The sequence below is a fragment of the Pterocles gutturalis genome, unplaced genomic scaffold, assembly GCF_000699245.1.
Source record: "Pterocles gutturalis isolate BGI_N339 unplaced genomic scaffold, ASM69924v1 scaffold25842, whole genome shotgun sequence".
NCBI lineage: Eukaryota > Metazoa > Chordata > Aves > Pterocliformes > Pteroclidae > Pterocles > Pterocles gutturalis.
Window position 1 is genome coordinate 3,896 of NW_010108576.1, and position 26,574 is coordinate 30,469.

Consider the following 26,574-nt stretch of genomic DNA (forward strand, 5'->3'; position numbering starts at 1 on the left):
AAAAAAATAAATGAAGAAAAAAATTAAGAACTTCTGTAAAAAACACAAATAAATAGCTGTTCTTAAGCTAGGTAGAGAAAAAGCAAAAAGTGTTGTAAAGTTTCCTAAAAACTCTGCCCCCAAGGCATGGTGTGTAGTGCATATGACAAGCAGATATAAAAGCATCAGAGGGAAGGAGGAAGAGATGGAAGGAGGGAGAGAGGAAGATAACATATAACCCTGCAGCCATGACTTTCTAATCAATAGGATTCTTGACAGGAATATAAATCTAACTTTCACACTGAACAGCTAGAGTTTGGAATTTTCACAGAAATCCTTATTTTAGAAATCACAGGGTTATAGGTTTGCTGCTGAGATTGCACAACAGTCTATCTAATGAGTGGTAAAAAAAAACCCCGATTTTTTTTCCAGAGCTATGGAGAACAGTATTCACACTTTGAATCAAGTTCCAGATGATTTATGGAGGATATAATAAAATCATAAATACAAGTAAGGCATTTATCTGATTTAAAATAGTCCTTATCTTCTAGATGACTACAGTGTATGTATTTTGACAATATAATACGATACTTTCAAAACAGGTTTTTTGAGTTCAAGAATAATTTTTAACAGAAAATAGTTTTCTAATTTTTTTACACATAATATGAAACTGATCAAGTTCAAATTTTTCAAATGAAGTTTACAAATTAGATGCCAATACATGACTGGATTCCATGATTCAGGAGTGAAATATTTTTATGTTCTTCATCTCCTGATATTCTAAGTGAAATAATTAAAAAACATTTGACTGAAACTTCCCTACATCAATGGATCACTCTCCCAAACAAAGCATCAGAGTACAATGCCAAATCCTATGTGTATCAATTATCTGATGACATGTACTAAAACTCTAAATCTGTGGTTATTGGCTTTACTCAGCATATCCAGTGATCTCAGCAATGAGTCTCTAATACTGAAATTTTATCCTACATAGTCTCCTAATAAGTTCAAAGTGTTTATAACTGGAATTGTTCTCTTTCTACTTCTGCTGTGATAAACTGGATAGTCTACATAGCCTTTTTTTAATTTTTTTTTTAAGAACAGAGTTCGGAAAGGACTTAAGACCAAAAATTCATTTTCATGCTAATATTTGTGCCTATGAACCCAAAAGATGCGAAGCTCACAATCCGAAATGTTATCACAGCCCAAAACAATTTGAAAATGGCTGCTCTGCAGAGTTTAGATCATCCCAAAGAAAACATTTGGAATTAAAACATTTGATGCTTTAACATCACAGCTTGCCCTGGATAAGCCTCTGTTCTATGTAAGAATCTAGGAAGAGGAATGTATTACATGTGAGAAAGAGCCACATTTCAGTCTGGAATTTCAGTCACCATTTCAGTCTAAAATTGCTATTTAAAATTTACTCTGGAAAAGTCAAAATTCAAATCCCCATTTCCTCCATTTTGTGGAATTGCTGTAACTCTTGATCAGGACAGTAAAATCCACCACTGGAAACAGCTTTTCTCTTCTAGTTCAGTAAACGGGATAAAAGAACCTTTTACGTCAGACATAAACTCAAGACAGCAGCCTGATGTGGCTGAGCAGCACAACCAGCCATATGAGAAAAAAGTTCCAAATCAGAGCTGAGAAAACGATGAAATGGACAAAAGGCAGAGGGAAAGCAGTAGCAAAACTGGTTTGTGAAATACAGACCAGGGAAAAGGTCTATAAAGAGTGCCTTAGGCTGAATGGCAGTAGGTAGAGCACTGGAGTTACAAACAAAGAAACTACTTCCTGTGGTTCAAGTGTTACAATGCACAGAGGAGCAGTTTGTTTTGTTTTTTCCCCATTCTTAGCAAACAGGTAGAGCAGAACCAACATATGACTGTAGCACACTGGTAATCAAACCACTCATTAACATCTAGAACTGACTGTTTGGACACAAAAAGAGGAAAAAAAAACTTCTCAGTGAAGACTTAATTCAGAATTTAAAGATATGATCGCTCTTCAGCTTTTGTCATGATAAAAATTCACCATTTAGTTCTAATCTTGGTTTCCCCTCTGATCCTGAGAATCTCCAGTTAGCCAGACAAAAAGTCCCAGGGGTCCCACTTAAACGTTATACCTCACAGCACAGTTCTTTCTCACAAGTATACACATAGACTCTGCATCAGATATTTTGCTTCTTGACTGTTATCAAACAAAGTGTTAATGGTAGGATTCAAGCCATTTCTTTAAGTGTATCAAAGACGAATCCACAAATCAAGTGAAAGAATATGCTTCAGGGCAGGCAGAAGGTAACCTTCTGGCACCTCTCCCTGCTGGAGAGGAACAAGCTGTATTTACGCCTTTTCCCCTGTTCTGATCAACACTGCTAAAACAATTATGGGGCCAGATACTATTTAAAACAAATATAACTGTGAAAGGAGGTTCCTGTTGGATAATGCAATGTACAGCATAGAATGAACTGACAGAAACATCTTGAATATAAGGACATTCACAGGTAACCTTAATGTGTTATTTCTCCTCTCTACAAGTTATTCCACTTCAGTAGTTCCTTTTTCCTAGTCCTTCCATTTGCTATACTCTATCTTAAATTGCAAGGTCTTCCTCTAAACAAACACAATAAAGTATGCCAGTACAAAAGAAGATATACTAATTGTGCTTTTCATGGCAGATCTACACATTCCTCTGTTCTCTAACTTATGGGAAAATGTCTAAAACACTGTGCACCTTAACATGTTTCCAAAACTCTGAAAATCTAATCATTGTAGGTTCTGAGCAAGATATGTAACAAATGTACTGAATATAATTACCGATTTTGCAGATATTTTTTACGTAGAATAATTTTTAAAAATCATTTTAAGAAATGAAGATAATTACAGGTAATTTTCCAGTTACTTTTTTTTTTTTTACAGGATATTTCTTAAATCTGTAGGGTCTACAAAATATTGCTAATATTTTGTGATGTAATTCTTTAACAAAAGAATAATAAATATTGAAATTTCCTAAGAAATGTGGGAAACACTAGATTCACCACTACAATGTTGTCAGGGCAATCACAAAATCCAAAAACAAAAGCAAAACAAGAACAGGAAAAAGTGATTATACACTAGGCATGAATTGCAATTACTTTGGGCTACATTTAATTGTACTCACAGTTGACACTGGTCTCCTTTGATTCCCTTAGTTGTGCAGAAACATTTTCCTGTTTGCATGTGACAAATATTTGCATGTCCACTGCACGTGCAAGCTATAAAGTCAAAAAGGAAAAGTGAGATTTCTTCACCCATATTTTACTTTATAAGTAAAGGAATTTTCACGGATTTTAACACTTCATTCTAAACACGTTTCCTACAAGCTGTATTAAAAAAAAAAATAATGACTACTTCAACTATAAGCTTTTTTGAAGAACTTTTCACTAGCACATCATTTAGTTTATTTTCTGTAGAGTTAAGAATTATGCATGTGTCATTAGGGGCTCTCCTCCACACCTTAAATTATAGCAGTTCGAGAATAGCTGTTGAAGTCTACCATTTCAATGCACAATACAGAAAATTATTAACAATACATCTTTTCTATATACGGTGAAATCCCGACCAACAGCAAAACCAAAGGCAAAATTCCATTAGTTTCAAATGTTTAATTAAACAAATTGCAGATGTTTGGTAAAATGTCTAATATAATTGGAACTCTTGCTTTTCAACAAAGAAAACAAAAAAAGAAAGCTTAGAAACCATTTGAACAAAGATGGAGTTATTACTAAAATTATGGACCACAACAAGAATACTCTAGAAGTAAAAAACCAGACACCTTTAAAAGCTCCTGAAATTTGAACTGGAGGAGCATCACAGAAACATCATCATCATTCCACTCCTTTTTAAACTCAGAGGCTAAAGCAAATCTCTCCACAGTGGTCTGCTCACTGCCACTCTTGCTTCCTGATTGATTCACACCTCAAGGCAAGCCATTATGTTCCAATTCTTGAGCTTTCTTTTTGCTTTTCCCATGTTTATACAAATGACTATCTTGTTTAGGCAGTCCTCCCTGTTTTCTAACCAAGCGTACAAAACTTAATAACCTCCTTCTGGTACATGTGTCAATAAATTCCCACATCATACTGGAATAATTACCTGCTAATATTCCCACTACATTTAACATCTTTCTTTAATACAAAGTAACTCTGAACTTACCTTGACCATCATATGCTTTCACTGAAGTTTTAATTACAACTAAGATAAAAGATTTAATATGTGGGCTCCTGCTTGGGAACTGATATGATACTAAGTGGTGACCTGTATATAATAAAAGTTTATTTTCCACTTTATAATCCTAATATTGAATTTCTATCAGAGGGACTGAGTTTAATGTTCCTGTTCTCCTGATAAAGAATAAAACACAATGAATACTTCTGCACCAGTGGCCCATACCATACATACTTTAACCTCTCTGCCCCACAATAAGACAAATAGGAAAATAGGAAATAAAACAGCCAGACTAGAACCACAATTAAACATAAGATATATATTCCAATGTCAGGTATTCTATGGTTTCTTTAGCCTTCAGCCTTGTGCCCTGGTTTAGTCTGGGATAGAGCTAATTTTCTTCTTAGTAGCCAGAATAGTGCTGTGTTTTGGATTCGGCATGGGAATTGGTATGAGAATGTTGATAATATACTGATGTTTTTAGTCATTGCTAAGATAAGGGTGAGCGAGCAACTGCATGGTGTTTGCCACTGGCTGGGCTAAAACCATGACAACATGTTCAATAGCCAGCTGAAGCTGAAAGAGCAACACTTTACTAAAGAGGTACTAGAGATTCAAACTGTCTTGAAGAAACACATACCAGACATTTCTATGCAGCATATAGTGATGTATGCTGTTTTCCTCTCTTTTATAATATGGCTTGTAACCACATTCCTGAAAAGCACCTACAGTTTCCACAGAGGGCTAATTTTTTTTCCTTTTTTTTTTTTTTGCTATGATCTTGTACTTCTATAATAAACATTAATTGAAGTGCTGCTACTATATAATCAATTACATTTTCCTAAATTCATTCACATTTTCCCCTCCACTTTTATAGAATGTTTATTTGGACATTTTAAGCTGGAAAAGCCTCTTCTCAAAAGTTAATTGTGTAAATCTTTGTTATACTTTCAGTGAAAAACAATGGAATATATTCTTAACATCTTATTCTACTTAAGGTTAATTGCTCTCAACAATGATGCACCATTACAAGAAAGCACAAAAGTTATAAAGGAGCTAAAAGGCCATATTCCAAATCATATTCCAGAGCTCTCAATATATTGACAAATACAGAAGCTATTACCAACCAACCTTAATTGGTTACTCCCATAGTTATTCTTCACTTAATAGGAAGCAGATTACAAATGTGAAAGTGGAACTTCCTTTACTTGAGTAGCTTTTATTTTGTAAAAGTATTTAAACATTAAATTGTAAAAGCCTTTGGACACTATGCAACTTCATAATCTTCTTGAAAAAAAAAATGGGTTAAAATGAATTCTATAGTACAAGTAACAGATGTACCATACGGGACTTTGTGGAAGAGCAAAACAGTTTCCTTTGACAGCTCAGACATGACTTGTATAACCAGTCCATGGAATTACTGGCCAAGCAAACTTTTCAATACCATTAATCCCCAAGGACATCTAAATCAAATCAGCACCTACATAATGCACTTCAGTATAATATGTGCTCACTCACACAGGAGTCCACAGATAACTCCTCTCCAATCAGACACATATCTCCTTCCTTTTAAACTACATCATGCTTCAGTCACTGCACTCTGTCTCTATCTCTATAGTTTCCTGGATTTATAGTGGAGAATCATTAAATAACATAAAAATCTGGTAGAATTCATTTGCCTACGGATTCATCTAAATTTTGAACCGTGTGTATTCATAGCACACACAAAGAAATAATATGTTCATTTTTTGGTCTCGCTCAGCAAAAACACTAACAAGGCTACTCTACCTCACATAACACATATGAAGCTTCTATAGTGCTATGATCAGCATGGTTGGAAAAGAAGAAAGGAGGAGTTGAGGAGACTCAACCCTTGTATTCTGGGTTACTCGTCAATGAAAAAGCTAGCTCTGACAAGCCCAGCAGCTAATTTTCTTCTGTTACAAGATGAAGAGCAATTAATCTCATTGATCGAGTTTCTAATAATTTAACTGTTCCCAGGACAATACCTTGAAAAAGGACATCAGGAGCTAATCACTTTTACATTATTTAAAAAAAAAAAAAACAAAAAAAAACCCAACTCATCAGGGCAAATTTATTTAACAGTAATAACTGCATATTTTAATTAATCTCAGGTTGGCAAGTCTGTGATGAAAAATTGATTCCTACCAATCTGTGGACCTCTATGTGGGGGGGGGTAACCAAAAAAAAAAAGAAAAAGAAAATATATATATAAGGCATCCCTGCTGTCACTGAAGCAAATGTCAATATATGTTATCAAGCAAATAAAACAGCAGAAGCAGGACAATATTACATATATTCAGTGGAAAAAATCTTTAGATACCATTGTCTTTGTGCCTCACTGCAAGTTTTTTCCACTGGCCTACTTCTGAATAACACAAAAGAAATTATGAGCTTTGAATACAAACTATGTTTACTAATTTATAAACTGCAACCTAAAGCTAAATTTTATTTCAAAGTAACACAAGATTTACATTCTTACGCTACCTCAATATTTCCACACTCCTCTTTCCATTATTTTCTTTAATATTTTCTATTTGGTTTTCTCTGTTTGACCATTCTCAGTGAATGGTTTCTCTTCTGAAAGTATTTAAGTCAATATGTAAAACTTTAGCTACAGCAGTATCTCTCACAGTGTAAAGCTAGTAGAAATACGCCAAAACTTGGAATCAGTTTTAAAAGCAGATTTTGTATCAGTCATTATCAGCTGCTAGAAGTCAGCACAGGAGATGCAATTTCTATTTTCCTTCCCCCCCCCCCTTTTTTTTTATTTTTTGAGGTCCTACCCCTCTCTACCCCCATGTATTTGTTTTCAAGGAAGGAGGCTTAAGTTCCAGCAGCAGCAGCTGCAGCTAAAGTCTATATAAACTCCTTTTTTTTTTTTCCAAAAAAAGGACAGTTATAATCTTTAATATTGATCTAAAGAAATGCTTAACGTGATTTTTCTTTGTAAGAACTCCCTAAAGCTGAAGGAAAAGGAAATAAAAGTTAAAATTAAAGCTGTACTTAATGCTTCACATTTGAAACGCTTCCCTTTTCTCCCTGTGTATTTAATAAAAGGTTTCAGAGTTTGAGTAGAACTGCAGGGTGGTGAGCAGAGATTTCTGACTGAAAAATCCCAGGCTCAAGACTACTTAACGTCAGATAGTGGTAGGATCACATTATTGCGTTTGATTTTCTGGGCCTGTCTGCTCCATCTTAATCAACATATCTGAGACACTGTCAAGGAAATTTTCTGACATCCCATTTTTGTGCTTTAGAGTTCTCCAAGACATCATATTTTTTGAGGCTGTGCATGGTTAGCTAAGCCACCCCACTGAGATTCTCAGCCAATAAGGACAGTTTCAGCTTCTGCTACACCCGAGCATTTTACCAAGTTTCAGCATGTTTTAACTGATTTCCATTACCCCATTTAGCTCCCACATCCTCCAGCGTGGATTTTTGATAACCACAATTCTCCCACGTGTTCAGGTAGGCACAGGGAGAATTTCTTCTTGTCACATCTCTCAAATGATATGAAGTTGACAGAAACACATTCTCTATCATGATTATGCTTTAAATAATAAACAATCTCTATGCTTTTGGACGGGGAGTTTTCACCCATAACGGAAAGACAAAAAAAATAGAAAGATAACAACACTTAACAAGTCCACAAGTCCAGTCACGAAAGGTTCTCTAAACCTGATTTCTGGTTTTTTTTCTTTATTTAAAATATACTAATTAAAGAAAAAATAAATGTAGAGTCAAATTTTGGCCCTATCATCAAAAAAACACACCATCAACATAACAAACGAGCCTCACCAGTGCCATTATACCTTTTCCTGAGTAGCACCATATGAACAGTAGTACATGACAGTTAGAGAAGAGAAATTACTATCTACAGGGTACATCAAATTCAGATTCTCGTGCTGTACGACGCATTCCAGCACTCATAGCAGCACCATATTCAAGCACTTTCAGGAGGTTACGATGACACTAATCCTCTCTCAAATCTCTCCTGACAGTCATCAATGCAGAGAATAGCCTTGAATCCTGCTTTAACTTTATCACAAGTTTAATACAATAACATTTTAACAGTCTTATTGACTTCTGTTCATAGTCTCTATTTCCTCCTAAGTACTCATATTCCATATTCAAAATTCAGAAATTAATCTCTGTAAACCAACTGGTTAAAATGAAATATACACAATTTTCTTCTCAATTTTCTTCTGCATCCCAAAACACTACTGACTTTAAATAACAATAAGTTAATTCCAGGCAATGTATTTTCAATGAGATAATCACACCTCTAGGATACAACAGGGGTTGATAGTATATCATCTCTCCCTTATCCTCATGGGAAAGAAGTAGATCCGTCATTCTCTATTTCATAATTCACACAGTGCTAACAGTTTTTAATTATAAGGCTAAGATTAAAACTCAAAATAAATGCCAGCTTCTGCTCAATTTCAGAACTTTCTGTTAGGCAAGAATTATCATTAGCCCTACACCTTACAAAATAAATTGTAGTACATAAAACACACAAAAAAAACTTGTTACCAATGCTCATATTTCACTTAAAGAGACAAGAAATGATGGGAATTAGAACTGCCACACTTTTGCGTGTGAAAAACTCAGCTGCAGAATACGGACATAGGTGACACATTGCAATTCAAAATATATTGTACAATTCTAATGGATAATTTACTTCATTTGTAAATTCCTGCCCAAATGTGCACATTCTTTAAATCAATTTCAAAGTTTTTATAAATTTTATGATACCTATACTTTAAAAAAAAAAATCGTATCAGCTACAAAAATTCTTCTTTCAAGATGCAGATAATGAGTGATCTTTTGTAACAAATCTCCAAACCACGCCCTTCCTACCATGCCTTGGTTTGTATCATACTCCATGTCCATTAAATCAATTTAACAGAAATGAAACCAAAGCAGAAGATGGACACAGGACCACAAAGATGACCAAGGGACTGGAGCATCTTTGATATTAAGAGAGGCTGAGAGAGATGGGATTCAGTCTGGAGAAGAGCTTACTAACACATGTATAGAGCTTATTTATATATATATATGTATATCTCATGAGAGGAAGCAAGACCCTTGTGGTAGCACCCACTGACAGAACAAGAGGCAATAGTCACAAATTAAAACTCAGGAAATCCCATCAAAACACATGAAAACACTTTTTTTACTGGGAGGGTGACTGAACACCGGCACAAGTTGCCCAGAAAGGTTGTGGAGTCTCCATACTTGGAGATATTCAAAACCCAGCTGGGACTCTACCGCCCTGGGCAACCTGCTCTCACAAATCCTGTTGGAGCAGGTGTGGACCACACGATCTCCAGAGGTCCTCTCCAGCCTCAGCCTCTCCACAACTCTGATTATTCCACAAACTCACCTGAAGGACAGCAGCCATTTATAGCTGTTATCCTCCTCCCAAGTAAAATCCAAAAAACTTTCAGTGTGGGTGCTAGATGCTGTTAGTTGTACTCTAGAGATTGGTACAGCAGCGTTGTAACACATCGCAACAGTGCAACCTGTCACACTGCACCCTGTGCTGCTCATTTAGATAGAAGCAGTGAGTTCAGCCCAACTTCAAGTCTTCCCAAACTACTGTATGCACTCCTCTTCAACTTGGGTTTACATTATGGACGCATGCTTTTGTTTAAAAAGTTATTTTAAACACCTAACTACCCTGCAAACATTTTATCAATCATTAAGTATTGTAAATAAATAGAAAATCTATGTCTTACAACAGTAAACCTGCTTAAAATATATATTTTTAATCTATTTTGTCATGTTATTTTTACTTATTAACGGAAATTATAACATCAGAGCTCCAAAAACAACAAAAAAAAGCCATACCATCCTGGCAACTTCTACTCTATTTTTAGGGAAATAGCAGTTCACACTATTCTTTTGTACAATATGCAAGTTCTAAATGGAACATAAAGATTATATGAAAAAAACATAATCCAGTACAGTAAATCCATGCTGTAAAATCACAACCCTATAGAATTTATTAAATAATAAATCCACAGCACGATTGATTCTGAGTTGCTAGCTCAGCATATAATTGTTCTTGCTGATGCTGACACCAAAAGAATACCCATTGCTATTTCCATGAAGTATGCATTTTAGACAATTGAATTTAAACACACTTATTGCTTAGCCCCCACCATATAGCTGCAAGAGCAATTTTTCTCTTAAACGGAGCTTGCTACAAATGGTACTTTAACTTAATATGTTTGCTTAGTTCAAAGACTGATAAACTAGTAGATGCACACAGATAATTCCTTTAAGGCACATTGCTGATGCTTTTTAAAAGGAAAGCTATGACAATGCTATAAATACAGAGTTGCGCTACTTTAATTTTGGTAATGTGCAAGGCAAAAATTGTACCAAAAAACATACATGTTGTATCAAAAAAAACCCCACATGTATCAACAAAAACCATTCACATTAAAACACATCTACATTGTACAAAAAAATATTGTATATGTTTTTTGAAAAGGAGATAGTCTTTTTCAAGCTGCTAAGTAAGAAATCGCAAGTATAAACATATATTAGATATAACATTGTAATGCTCTATTTCACTGTAAATGTAATCCATTAGTCTACTCATATGAGAACTGCTCTTCTGAGACGGTTCTCTACATTAGTATTATTACAAAACTGTCTAGTCACTTATTTTTCTAGAAATGTATATTCAGCTGGAAGCCCCTGATACCCTTTTAGCATCCAACTATTACTTCTAGAGGAAACACATCCATCCAACCTTTGAGACAGACAATGTAAAAGCAAACAGATGCGCCCAACACCACTTATGCAATAACACTTATGCAATGAGTAGCACTGCAATTCAGCTAAAGAACTTCTGTGAAGCAATGAGCAATAAAAATAAGTGTTAAAAAAAATTAAAAAAAAGTTGTTATTAGAAAGGACTGCTGCCTTCTAGCAAGCACTCCAAAGGTACACACAGGTCAAATGCAACTGTCATTTTATAGTGCCACAGCTAACCTCCATGATAAGTCAATCTTATTAGACTAACTAGGACATATATGGCTAATTTTCTTTCCATCCTTGTGATTTATCTTTCTTTGGTCTCGGGCCAATTTATTTTTAAGAATACAATAACAGCATAGAAAAGACAAAAAACCATATCTATGTGTATTTACACAGTACTAAGGACTGTGAGACCCTACACTTGCCAAAGAGAGAAAAGGTGAAAGGAATAGATATAGCTTTAGGATAAAAGGAATAGATACAGTTTTAGAATTTATATAAGTAGCATATGGTATCTGTATATGGAGGATATACAGGAATTCTGCAACCACCCAAATCATGTATAGCTCACGTATGTATCATCCAAAGCAAGGTCAGTTATTCCCAATATTCACAAAAACTAGACAATCATTTCACCAGATCAGTACTAGACATAAACTTGTTCTGGAAAAGGCAAATATGCCAAATCACCCAGACAGCCATTTTCGTAAAATTAGACATTCCTTACAACTTCACAATGTTTTCAGCAGTTCTCTCAGACTGCAGTGCACCCTGACCTCTGCTCTTCCTTGGCATTTGAGAGGGTAAGCAGGGGGTTACAGAAATGCTCTTATCCTTAGCCACTTCCCATTCCAAAAGAGCAATTCACCCAAGCCTGAATAGGATTTTAATTTTTTTTTTTAATTTATATTCACAGCAAAACACAGACAATTTCACCTGACCATGATCTAAGCCTACTGAGATCATACTGACTACTAGTAATGCAAACACATTTTTCCTAAAAAGCAGTTCTGTGTCATGCAGTCAAACACTCTGGAAATCACAAGTGAAGTTTCCTTAGCTTTTTGGAGTGATATATACATTGTGGAAGTAGGATATTTAATCTAAAACAACAAACAAACAAACAAACAAAACACCAAACAAAACTGGAAAACAATAAATAGGCTGGTTTCTGTTGCAGGAAACAAAATTTGGTTTGGTTACACCAACACAATCGTATGGCGTCCTTCTCTATTTCAAGACTTGTATTTATTCTTAAGCCATTTTTACACTGGTGAGAAAGCTCTGCAGTGTTTGTATTTCATTATTTCTTCTGTTTAAAGTACTCAACCTGAAAAGTGAACTGATTTTTTTTATTTGTAATGAATACCTCTCAAGCAATCATACTAAATCTGTCTTTAATCATCAGCAACTAACATTATAAAGACAGCTTGGAAAACCATAATTTTGTTTTATACAAGTAGATAATGAAAATGCAGCAGAGAAGATTAACACTGAAAGACAGGATATTTTTTCTTGTTTTGAACTGAGCAGAATATTAATTCTGAACTAGAGCACAGAATTTCTATAGCTTGTTCTTGGGATCACTCAGGAATAATTAGACAGTATTTTCTACAAAAAAAAAAAACAACCCATGCCAAAACAAAACATTTCATGAGAACTCATGAACTGAGTATCACTAATTTTATTTTCTCCATGTTCAACTGTGTGAAGAACTGAAATTTTTACATTTACTTTGAATGTGTGAAACCAAAAAATTTCAGGTGAAAACATTATTAAGAGCACTTTATTTGGAGATAAGTTTAGTATGTCCTACTTACCAGTTTCCTTGTCATTCTTTACACTTCTTTTCATTTTTGAATATAATTGTATGTTATTAAGAAATAAATAGCCTTCAAATGTTACAGTGAGTTAAGCCGCTCAAGTCAAAAACTGAATTCTGTATCCGATGTGTAGTACAGTTCTTTAAGCATGCAGGCATTTAAAGAGATGTTTCTTTCACAATGCCTACATGATTAAAAATATTATTTGTTAAATTACTCTTCATTTTCTTGTTTGTCAAGAGGCTTCTCACACAAAATATAAGATAAAATTAGAATTACTTAAAAAAGAATTTATTTCAGATCTAGCAGACTAAAATTTTTATTAGATTTAGTAAAAACTGAAACAGGGGTGCTTGTTGGGCTTTTTTTAAAGGAAAACCACAAACTGATAATTTTAGATGCCTTAAGCTTTGCATGTCCAATAAGAGATGTGTTTAAGTAGACTTTTTCAGACACCAAAGGCTTAGTACATTTTTTTTTTAACTGTGTCTTCTTACATTTACAAAAGACAGCAGCAGCTTCTCTATTGGCTGTTTTGAAATTTTGGCCAAAAAATTCACTAAAAGACTGCTATTTCTTTTTTCCCCTCTCTAAAGAGAATGTATAACTTCCTAAATTATAATAGAAAAAAAATCAATTATTATTATTATTATAAGGCAGTATGAAAAGCAAAACAATTTAAAACCACTCAGTAGCGATCCATAGCAGCTTTAAGCACGACAAAAAATTTCCAGTCTAAGGTGAAAAACAACTGAAATCAACAACCGATGATTGCAACTGTGTGTGCTTATTTGGTCATTCAGAGTAAAAGCCCAAAGAAGAGAAATGTCTCACACAATTTATCAGAAAAAAATGCCACAAAAACGTAAAGAAGTCAGCAAATAATTTCCCTGTGTTAGCTATTAGGAGGTACAAAATACTGATTTTTAATGCATTCAACTGTGAGTGAAGCTTTTTTTTTCCCTTAAATAACCAATGCCACTGTAATGTGTTGCATTTACCACTCAGAAAATGAAGGCGGAATCAACCGCAATCAAACAGAAACGCCATTACAAAAGTTTGTTGGGTTTTTTTCAAATCTTCATTCTACCAGTTAGAAAATAAGTTGCATGATGCCTCAAAAGCTGTTTTCTCAACAGCCTGTAGGTGGCTTCCAAGACCCCTTAGGGAGAGGGATGACCATTCCAATTCCAAATTACTATTTCTTGACTCTTCTGTCCTGGGGACACATTCACATGTAGGGATTCAAACATGTAACTCCATGGTCTCCTGTCACACTGGGAGGTTCTGTCATACCTCTGACTGATGTGCAGTCTCTGATCTAATTTAAACTGATGGGTACATAACCAAATTTAAAAAAAAAAATATTTTAAGGTGTAAAATTGCAATTGATGATGGAAGATACCATGCCACTTGTTACATGACAGACTAACCAGCTGTTAGGAGACATATTTGTGGGATTTTCTTGGGGAAAGATTACAGATGGAGATGCCGGAATTTCTGACGTACTGCAGATGTCTCTGCATTTAAAATAATAAGACTAATAGGGAAGCAGTGGTTGCAGTAACAAAAGACAGAATGATTGCTTCTCAGCACGTAGAAACACCTAGAAGGGCAGACTCAGAAATTACAAACAAATGAAATGGCTACTTTTATTTTTATTTATTTCTGTTGTATTTGGGACAGGAAGACTCTGGCTGTAGTCAAATGTTTATCTGAGGACCAGGTAACAGTGATTTAAGAAAATTTCATCCTCAACTTAAAACCACCAAACCTCAACCGGAGGCTAGCATCTTCTCAGCCTAGACACAGTAGCTAAGTGAGCTCTTGACATTTCCTTCAACAAGGCAAAATATGTTTTTCTTATAAGTGACAGAGAAAATCACTATATTTCTGGACAACCGAAAGTTTCTACATCATGCCCTGCCTATCTTCTCTGGGAACATCTTTTGGACACCACCGACTTTACAAATTTAATTAGGAAGGTGAACATACTAATACACAGCTCAGAGACCACATCAGAAACACATTTTATAAATATTCCTTATTCCTGAAAGTAAATTTATAGCACGTAAACCTGAAAAACATGAAAATTGAAAATAAGAATGCACAGCAAATCATTCATCATTGCCAAGAACTATGTTACACAATAATACACAGGAGGACTTGATCACCAACATCAGTGAAAGCATTAATCCTTGTGAAAAGATAAAATAAGCACAGAGATAAAGGAATATAATATAAATCAAACTTCTGTATCTCTTCAATATCTATAAAAGTAATAAGTGGTGATCAATTAAAGGATGCCTGAATTCTTAGTCCTCAGGCTAAGACGCTGAATAAGCATAAAATGCCTGCTATTTAAAACAGATTAAGATAGCACAAGTTGTTGCTATTTTTTTTTACTATTTCAGATATTTTTGTTATATAACAGACATTTTAAAAGTTCAGAAGAAGTTTATTAAATATGCAGTATATATTGTACATTTATAAAATTTCAGAAATAGGAAAGAATAGAAATTTTTATTTTTCTGGATTGGTGAAGTTACATTTATGTATGATCCAAGACCATGTTGGAGCAGGTTTATTCAAAGGGATATTCCATACCATATGACGTCATGATCAGCATATAAAGCTCGGGGAAGAGGAAGGAATGGGGGGGATGTTCGGAGCGATGGCATTTGTCTTCCTAAGGAACTGTTACGCATGATGGAGCCCTGCTTTCCTGGAAATGGCTGAACATCCGCCTGCTGATGGGAAATAATGAAATCCTTGCTTTGCTTTGCTTGCATGTGCGGCTTTTGCTTATTTTGCTATTAAACTGTCTTTATCTCAGCCCACAAGTTTTCTTACTTTTACTCCTCCAATTCTCTCCCTGATCCCACTGGGGGTGAGTGAACAAGCAGCTGTGTGGTGTGTATTAAACCACAACACAGAGCATCAACCCACCACACTGTCAGTTAGCAGTTCTGCCCAAACACCAACTTTTTCAACAGCAATCCAATCCTAAACTGATGCTTTAACCAGTACTTTCCCATGCAAGCTCTTCCTAAAATCAGATCACTCTGCAATGAACGCACATATCCTGGTTTAGTAAGTAAAATCAAACTTAAGAGAACCAAGCACTAGGTTTACAAAGTTGGGTTTTTGCAGTGCTTGACAGGAAGTTTATAATAGTCTTCTGTATACAATCAAGAAAAATCACAAAAAGTATTAAAAAGTATTAAATATACCGAACAGGCATCCTGTCAAAACCTTATGAAATCCCACAACCACCCAAATAATCTCTCTCTGGAGGTTAATAATGAGGAATATTACATTCAATAGTTTCTTCTTTTTTTCCTCACAAAAAATATAGACCTCTAAACACAGCTTGAGAATTACACTTCCTTGAAGTACAACTCCAGGCCCTTTACCTAGGATTATTCTAAGAAGGTTAGGGAATACAAATGTATCTATAAAAAGGTTCCTAATTTTAGCTGAGTTTTTGCTTTTAATTTGCAAATTATCTAATCTACAACAAAGCAAAAAGAAAATTATATGTATACACAACAATTAATAGCATACTGAAAAGTTTGTTTAGTAGATTCTGCTTGGCAGTCAAAAAAATAACTAGAACAGTAGTTTGTTAAAGGTGTCTTCTTCCAAGGTCCTCAACTAATTTTTTTCTTATGGCAATCTACTTTTCTTCTGTTTTAGTAGTACAGGACTTATTTGGAACACATTCTGATTGGAGTGAATTGAATTGAAGTCCATAACTAAGCCCAAGTACGGGCATTTTATTCACTCAGTATTCAGACTATCTTAAAAGCTGTTCAATAAACAGCATTCACTAAAGGAAACAAAATAAATTTCCAAATCATCTTTAGGGGAAGGGTCTTCTTAAATAAGAGTGCTTATTCCTACTATTCTAACAATCTCTGCAAAAAGCAATATAAACCTTCTCTTGAATGCCTTAATGTGCTGATATCTTTTCTTTATATTTCATATGTACTAAGAAGCCCCCTACCTACTACTACAATCAAATTCCAGCATTTTACTTAATATTAAGTGTTTTTATTCTAAAATAAGTTCTTGTATAAAAACGAGCAATTGGTGTCATTATCTCTATTCAACACTTAAAAAAAAAAAAAAAAAAAAAAGACAGCAAACCCAACAACAAAAAACCACTACCACTACTGCAAAATGGGACTTCTTCACAGCCCCCTCATTTGTCGAAACCTTTGGTTATTTTATTTCTATAGGATAAACAAAATCACGTTTTCTATTGGACTTTAGCACCACGTGTGAGCTTTTCTTTTTTTCTGAATAATCTTAAATTACAGCTTCTTATCACAGTTTTACTGTGAACTTGTGACCCATTGTTTCTTAGAAACTAAGGTACAAGACACAGTGGAAGTGGATTTTTTTTTGTTTTGTTTTTTAAATCTAGTTCCCTTTTCTGGTACCTCAAGACAGTATGAAGCATACCATACTCTCCTTTTTGATGATCTCCAACATTTAACCATTTTTATATAAATGTCTTTATTCACATTGACTCCTGGGTTCTGTATCATAAGCCTCCAATCCAATGAATATCTGGTATTCATGTGAATAACCACAAAGCACCCGGGCTAAAAGATGCTTTGGATCTTTAATTACACAGACTTAGTCACTGTGAAGAGAAGGTTTCTAGAACACAATATTTGACCTAATATAGAATTTCCTCTAATAATTTAGACATCTAATGATGGAATATCTCAACCTACAATCCTTAATGCATCCATGAATTTCATAAACACAATTCTCTGCATGCTAGAAATTAAGATGCCTAAACAGAAAAACTGTATAAAAACTCTGTATCCCAGATTGCCAGGTCATTCTCTAACAGACTTAAAACTCACATTCATTAATGTTCATTCCTAACTGTACTTTAGGAAGAGCAGAACAAAATGCTTTTGCTGCTGTTTATACTGCTAGCTGAGAATACTGTGTTCCTTTATGATTTCCACATTTCTGTTAGCTTTTCCTGCAGATGACACTTAAAAGTGCTTTGTCCTTATTCTTAGCTCTACCTTACACAGGAGTCGTGGTCCCTGAATGCAAGGTTTTGGGACCAGAAACACAGAATTCCCCTGCAGAAGATAAAAGACCAAATTTACAGCTGCCTCCAACAGTAATAGAATACTGCTAACTACTACTAACGTCTTTTCTGATATAAAGTTAAACACTGAATATCACTTTAATGGTTCTATTAAAAAACTAATAAACCAAACTCTACATAGTGACAGAGCTTATTTTTCCTCCTTTTCGTTTTCATAACATGCAGGTGCTGACCTCTATGGACAGCACTGGATAAAAGCATCCAAACTCTAGGTATTGTGGCACAGGCAGAGCCAGGATGAAATGTACAGGAATGAACCTTTTGAAGTGTAAAATGTAATTGCAAACAGGGGTGGAAATTGCCTCTGGGTAGTGGAGTTGATCCCCACCAGAACTTTCTAGCTCTCACTGCAGCACCAAGCCCGTATCCACACGACATGTGGAGGGGCTTAGCTTCGGCTAAGTGACAAAACACCATGTGTAAGAAAGCTACAGGGTCCCTTTTTACAGCCAAGTATTTTTGGCTTGTTAGTGCTATCTTGACAATTAATATCTTTTATTGTTTCTGTATGATATTTTCCTCTTGGGTGTGTGCTGGGTTCTAGGGACATGCGTGCACACACATCCATCTACAGGAAACATCTACATCTGAAAGCACCAGCAGCTGAAAAGCTTGAGAGACATCAGTAAGTACAAGATAGCTTAAACTTGATACAAAACTATGAGACTTCTATTAGTACTAACTGGACTCATGCAGCTGAACACATTCCACTCCCCATTTTGAAAATTTAGATACAAGAGAGGAACCATTTAAAGAAAAATACAGAAAATTGTGGGTTTTTAAAAGTCTCATAGAAATAATCTATACACTATTTATTACAAAACTAAATGTCGTACTCTAGCTTGTTTTTAATTTACCTGACTCCAATAAGCAATTTTATATGACTGCCAGACTCATTGGGAGGAAAGATTGATGATGGCTTGAGAGTCAATATTTAGATGGTCTATTTTAAATTTCTACCTTCTTCATCCTTCTTCATTTAATCACTTTATGTAGAAATGCATTATGTTATAATAATTTGGACTATGAATACCTGTATTTTGTTTCTAAATAATACAAGATATGAGCAAAACATCAGGTCATTGGTCACTGAAGATTAATAGTTAAGAACAGCAGCTTTTGTGCTATTAAAACCAAGTATTACTACAGGCTAATAAAAACATGTTTCTGGACAAGTGCCACCACTTTGTGGTCATAGCAGGAGAAAAAAAATAATGCAAATAAAATAAAGAAATGAACACACTAGTTAAACTAGCTCTATTTTTAAAAATCTTGTTCCAACTAAAACCATGTAATTTTCTAGCAGTTATAAAAATAATGATCAATTAATTCTCTTTAACATGTAGGTTTACTGAGCTCACGTATTTTTTGTTTCCTTGGTTATCACAGCCTATAATATTTCCTACATATTTTCATCAAAATGACAGTCTGTATGACTGTTCCCCACAGAGAACTGCTATTAACAGATGTTGGAAAAGATACCAGTGACGGATATCAAAGGCTGGGAAAGCTTCAAGGGCAGGTTACCAAATGAGATTTCAGTACTTACACATTAGGCTTCCAGTTTTCGAAGTTTGACACTTGCAAGTTTGGAAGTTTGACACTTAAATTCCCCAAAGAGCAAATTATTTCATCTGCTCTCACTCTGGCTGGTTTAGTCTACACTAACAAAGGAACTGCAGTTTTGAACCAACTCACTGTCAGGATGGGAATAACCCTAGGGGCACTAATTATGAAATTATCATGTTAAAGAGGGATGCTCTTTCCAGCACCTTGATTTTAGACAAAATCAACTGTAGTTCATGGGCTCTTAGCTGATCTTAGTGCTGGCTTTATATATGGATATAGTCTAAGTATACTATGGACAGAATTCAGGCAATGTGCACAGAATGCCCAGTTTCAGAGTACAAAATCAGTTCAGGAAATAGGTGCTTTGATGGTTAGTTCATCAAGAACAGTAGCTAGGTACATGAAGGTAAAAACTGTTAGATGCCTTAGTCTTCTTGAAAAAGCTTATTTACTCATTAATTCAAAAGCAAGCATTTGTCTCACCTAGGTCAGGTCTATAAGCATGTGCAAAAATCAGGGATACAACCAAAAGACCTTATAACAAAGTCACAAAAGGAAGATTACAGGGCTACAAAAATTAGCACAAGCATTTATGCTAAGAATTGTAATGAACAATCAGGCACGGGGGTTTTGTTGTGGGTTGGGGTTTTGAGGGGATTCTTTTTGTGTGGGAGCTTGAGGGGTTTTTTTTTCTCTCTTTGTGTTCTCTTTGATTTGGCCACAGGATGTTTGACAGACCTGCACATCAGTCATCAAATGCTCTTTTGGAATGCACTGTATGAAGTCAATACTGTCATCCTCTAACAGCTATTAGTTGACAGTCCATCTAGTGTTTACAACTTTTCAGCCCACTGAATGCGTTTTGTGGAGAAAAGCTTTGCCACATGTCCAGCTGTTTAACAATTCCAGAACCTAGTAAACAAGAAAAAAAAACAACCAAACAAACAAAACAAAACAAACAAAAGCAATTTGAACTCTACACAGAACTGCACTGGTCACCAGACCTCAAAATAACAGTGTAAATAACTTCCTTAGAAGGAAATCATTTAAAACTAGAGAGTGTACTTGCATTAGATTTGGATTTTGAAAGGCGTTAGTGCTACAGTGCTTCATGCTACCACGCAGACAAAGCACGGATAACTGTAGTGTAACAAGAAAGGTGTGGGGAATCCAAGCACTGGATCAAGCCTTCCACAGTCTGAGTCAGGGCAAAACTGATGGAGTTGCAGAGCCACTCACAGATAGCAGCATATCTCCTCCCTGTCCAGCTGTGTTAATTACACTTTGCAAAGGGCAGGAAATTAAACAGAAATGGATGAAACAACATAAAAATCATCTTACTGAAGCACAGAAGTAATTACTGTATGCAGCACCCCAGGGTACCTGTACAATACTTGCAGTTTCTGCATGCATTTCTAAGGAAACATAGATCATGATAGTGAAACGAGCCAGAGAAAAAAATAGAGCTAGAAAAAAATAGCATGAATATTCATACCAGCTGAGACCAACTCGTAACCAGCCCTGTAAGAAAGAAAAATTTGCTTGGATCAAGGTATTATGAGACACTATTCCAACTTTGCATACTGAAGATATCCAACAAGCCAATGGATACGAGGGCAACGGAGAGGTTCCTTGTAAACCACTGTTTAAACACTCAACAAGACAGGAGATTAGTGGTAACTCAAATATAAATTTGAAAAATTCTTGCAAGGTTTTCCAAGACAGGCTTTATCCTCCCTTAAGACTGGTTTATAGAAACAAAATGTGCTGATCCTAAAAGCTACGAGAAGAATCTAATACAGGCACATGAAGAACAGAAGTTTTTGAACCTCTGGTCTTTAATGAGTCAGTATACAGCACTGTTTTCAAATCACAGAATGGGTGAGGTTGGAAGGGACCCTGGAGGTCATCTGGTCCAGCCCTCCACCTAGAGCCAGTTCCTCAGGATTCTATTCAGAGGGCTTTTGAATTATCTCCATGGAGGAAGGTTCCATAACCTCTCTGTGCAATCTCCTCCAGTGCTCAGTCATGCTTATGGTAAAAAAAATAAAAATATTTTTTAAAGTTTTTAGCACACTAAAATTGCCTTTTCAAAAGCAGACTAGAAATTTCATCTAAAACAAAATAATTATCACCTTCCTACTGCTCAAACTGCTGTCATGAACTACCTCCAACAACTACATATGACTAGAATACTTAAGAATGTTGTTAAAGAGAACAAGTCTCTCAATCGTAGAGCCATTTTGTGACAGCCCTGAAAAGTAATCAACACATCTCTCCTAGATACCCATCAGTGGTGGGACTTTCCTGATAGACAGAAACTTTGACTCCCATTTTAGCTAAAACATTTACAAAGGCCAGGATTGCTGCAGAATCTGTTTGTAAAGTTCTGAATCACAACAAAATAAAATTATTTCAGGTTGCGGAAAAAATCCCTTGATGAAGTTTTAAATGTAAGATTTTATTTCTCCTTCCAAAACCTATTTCTCACGACAAGAGCATCTGCCTAGTTTTGCTTGTTTAAAGTAGCATCATACAGTTCCTAAAACCATAATATATTCGTTTCCAAGTGTTCTGAGACTAAAACTCAAATATCATGTCATTGTACTATAACATTTACTAAATAAAACTGTTCTTAGGGAAATAATTTATTTTTTTTTACTTTCAAGTTTACTGCCACAAATAGTCATATAATATTTATGTTCAGAATATGTAGGCTGATACTTCTCTACACCTGCCCTATGCAATCCCAAACTACAGGTAATTTAAAAGCTACTCAGTGATAGTGTTGAAGTGAAAAATTAAGACTGCTGCTTTCTTTTCCCTCATTGCTTGTATAACTTCTTGAAATGTAGAAAAATAAGCCTAAGGGGAAATTACCACATATGTTTCTATCAACTAAGTAGACAACAGCATATTTTAGTTCAAAAAAGAACATTAAATTGTTTCCCTTGTCACGCTATCAACTTTTTCCTTTCCAAAAGACAGGTTGCTTTCCGTAATGTGTGAAATTATGTAATTTGCTGTATTAGAATTTAACACACAAATGCTGTGCATTGTGTACGTATACACACACACATAAACGTGTGTATACGTATTCCAAGAGTATGGCTGGGGAGCAAGCACTTACATTGTCCTGGGCACCATGGGTTATGTTGTACTCTCTAGATGGAAAAGGAAACTGCTTCTTCCTTGAACACAAATGAAAACAACAAGCTTTGCAAAAACTATTGGGAGCAGCAGTCAGGGCTGAGAGAGGACAGAGACAACAGGAAGCAGAAAACTTGAAGTAAAAGTAGAACCTAGGTGTTGCAGAAAAGAAGAGGCCTATCTACATCTAAGAGCAGATTCAAAACAAACTGGAGGATGGGAAAAAAAAAAAAGATGTTCCCAAGATCTAGTGTAGGTTGTACAGAGTCTGATTCAGCTTGGACACAGCAAGAAATTGTTGGATTGGGAGGAAAACTGGGAAAGGACACTCACCTTGGAAGTATTTGTTAGCAAAAGTTAGATCCACTTCCAATTTTTCTTTAGTACACCTCCTTTAGTTTTCTATAGATAATCTTGTTCAAGTTGATGTTTGGGTTCTAATAAATCAGACTACAGATTACTAAAATTATTAAAGTAATTGTGGGGTTAGAAATCAAATGTGAGGGTAAGTTGTTGCCTTTAGGATTGAAAACGTCCAACTTTATGATGGCAAAGAAGGGGACAAATCTATAGAGGCACTAGAAATGACACAGATTTGCTTAAAAAACTTGTCCCATACAGCCTATCGGGTAGGAGGCTCTTATAGAATGGTCATCAGTGTCTAAAACACCATGCTTTTTCAGGCTGTTTAGAAAGCAAGCAGTGCAAATTGAAACACAATGTTCCTGCTGTGCTAGTACTCACAGTTTTACTCCTACTGCAAAAGCAACAGCAATGGTAGTACAATTATAGGAAAATTGAACGCTGTTTGGGATGTTATCACTTTATGAAAAAAATGGCAATACAGCAAAGTGCTTACATTATCTTATTATTAAATGTATTATGCACTCACACTGTCATAAGTTACTGTAAAGAATTCTCTCCTGGCATTTCATACATTTTAAGAATAATTTGTAAATATGCCATGCATAAAGAAAATTACAAGATCATAAGCACCTAATTCTTTTAACACTGACAACTAAGTAAATGATTAATAAGTTTGAAATTATGCTTAAAAAAATGTTGCCAAGATTACACAAAATTGTTCCGAGCAGTCTCCCATACTGTTTTCTCCTCTGACGTTATGCTGCAGTACACATAACCTTTTTTTCTAGAATGTCTATAAAAACATTGCATATTTTCTGGACATGCAACACATAGCATCACAGAAAGGTTTGGGTTGGAAAGGACCTTAAAGATCGTCAAGTTCCAACCCCCTGCCATGGGCAGGGACACCTCCCACTAGCCCAGGTTGCTCAAAGCCTCATCCAGCCTGGCCTCGAACCCCTCCAGGGATGGGGCATCCACAGCTTCTCTGGGCAACCTCGGCCACTGCCTCATCACCCTCACAGTGAAAAATTTCTTCCTAATGTCTAGTCTGAATCTACCTTCTTCCAGCTTATACCCATTACCCCTTGTCCTCTCACTACAGTCCCTGATGAAGAGTGCCTCCCCATCTCTCCTGTAGCCCCCTTCAGGTACATGATAGAACAAGAAAATATAACACTAAGAGAAACCAAGACAAGTCAGTATCTGTTCCCATCTACAGTCAGAGCTGTCTTATTTCCAAAATCTATCAATGTTTAACGATTAGTTTTCTGTTATTGAATTTTGATATTCATGCCTTCAAAACTGTACCTCTAATGGAACTCAAGCACAATTTAAAAAAAAAAATAAAAAGACAAAGAATCAAAGTGATTTGGAACATCCGTCCTCCAACTCTTCAGTATCTCAGACTACAAGGCTTCCTAGGTGCAGGAAGCATCTGGATAGCTTGACCCACTCAGAAGCGAACACGGCTGAGCTGTGCATCTCTCATCTGAGCTTCATCACAACACAGAGTGCAAGTGTGCAGTATTCTGTTAATTCACTACTTTCCTTAAATATTTCTGGCACAGACTGACAGCACTGTTATTTAGTACTTCAAGGGCTGCTTGTGCATTTGCACCCGAGATCAGACAGATAAAAGGGGCAAACAGAACTGGAGCCTGGTCTGGAACCCAAAACCTGTCCCTTGCTAGTGCTCTCTATTCCCTCATGTTCAGAATTCACCTCTGGCTTCTTTCTTATTTTCTTGCACATTGAGCCAACTCTTAAAAAGGATGCTGTAACTTTATGTGGTAACATTGATGGTACACTTCTCTTTGCCGTACAGGGGCTTTAGCTTACAAATCTTAAGCACAGGCACAGGGTCTGGACTTACCAATTAGTGCACTGTGTATAATTTATTTCAAAGAATGCAAATGTTTTTGTCTAACTAAAAATATATCATAATGTGAGGTAAAAAATTAATAGCATTTTATATTTTGGCTACCTGTTTCACAGACATAATAACTACCTGAAACCATTCATAAATTACAGGCACAGAACTTTCTTTAACGTAAAATAAAAGGCTTTTACAATTTATTACTGATTTTTGTATAGAATGCAGCAATGAATCAAATACAAAAATAATTTAAACTAGATATTTGTACAATGAAATGTCATAAAGAATTGAAGGAGTACATCCATCTTTACTGCAAGCCACAAGTTCGGACTACTGAATATAAAGATCATGTATACACCAAGAATACAAATCTAACTTTCACTCTCTGTATAGAAGAGAGACTTCAAGTGACAGAATTTAAATGAATAAATGGTATTAGGCATGTATTTTTAAGAAAAAGTACAATAACTAATTATAAAAATATGATAATTGTCAAACTATTGCCCATCAGCAACCAACATAACCACACTTCCGACACAAAAATAGAGAGAAGATAAATCACAGTAAACCTGCATTAGATGGAAAGCTTTTTAATGCCACAATAACAAAAATGCTACAGATTCCAAAATAAGTACTATGCAAGACTTAAAGGCACCTTTATTAAGCATGCATAATATGGTGAATACCATAGAATAACAGAATGGTTTGGGTTGGAAGGGATCTTAAAGGTCATCTAGTGCCAACTTCCCTGCCATGGGCAGGGACACCTTCCACTAGATCAGGTCATTTTGCTATACATAGATCATTTTCTTATGTAATCAGGATACTTTATCTTTACTCAACACCTCTCTGCATTCTAGATCTCAGACTCCAAAAATCTTTTGAAAATTAGGACTGGAGAACATGTGAAATCAGTCAGTCCACTGCCCTTTTCTAAAGTTAGAGAAGTTTCAAAATTTTAAAAATACAGTGTAGATGATATGGCAGATTTCATAACAACTTTAGGCAATCTATTTTACAGTTTAACCTGTAGAAAGTTTTCCTTGTATTTTACCTTACTCTTTCTTGTTGTAACCTAATCCCATTACTTCTTCCTCAATCAAAGTGAGGGCATGGGGGAAGGCACTTTATCATCATTCTCTCTTTTCAACTTCCTTTAGCATATTTGAAGTCTGTTATTATGCCTCAATCTTTTCTTTGTCCTTCTTTATAGGTTTGTCACATCTACTAAGCCTGCATTGTATCAGGATGCAAAATGAGTCCTTAGATTTGTTTTAAAGCTATTGAAATGTCAGCAATTATAGTGAGCAAAAATCCAGAAAAGCAATTTTTTTAATCCATTCTTTAATCACAAGTATTCAAAACCTTCTGAAACATGAATTATATCTTTTTCTACAACAACTGTTACTCATCCCATCGTAATTTGATAGCATAACACTATGCAATACCACTATAAATCTATCAGTTATCCTGTGACAGTTGTAAAAGCATCATTATTCCCAGAGCAGAATAAGGAAAATAGTTATATTTGTACAGTTTTCCATCCCTGGACAAAGGTCAAAACAGAATTGATCACTCTGGGGTGGACAGTCAGTTTCTTTCAGAGCTTTTTGAATGACCTCCTGGACGTATAAACTGAAAGGATTTAGGAAAGGA

At 35.4% G+C, this 26,574-nt stretch overlaps 1 protein-coding gene across 1 annotated transcript in view; it reads right to left on the reverse strand.

Annotated features, from left to right (window-relative positions):
• Positions 1-3,141: 3,141 nt before the first annotated feature.
• Positions 3,142-26,574, reverse strand: part of LOC104460476 (attractin-like protein 1) — a gene marked incomplete at both ends in the record, with an annotated part of 36,574 nt that continues 13,141 nt past the window's right edge. Inside the window, one exon of the mRNA XM_010072689.1 lies at positions 3,142-3,235. Within this exon, the coding sequence (XP_010070991.1) occupies positions 3,142-3,235 (94 nt within the window). The remainder of the gene's footprint in view (positions 3,236-26,574) is intronic.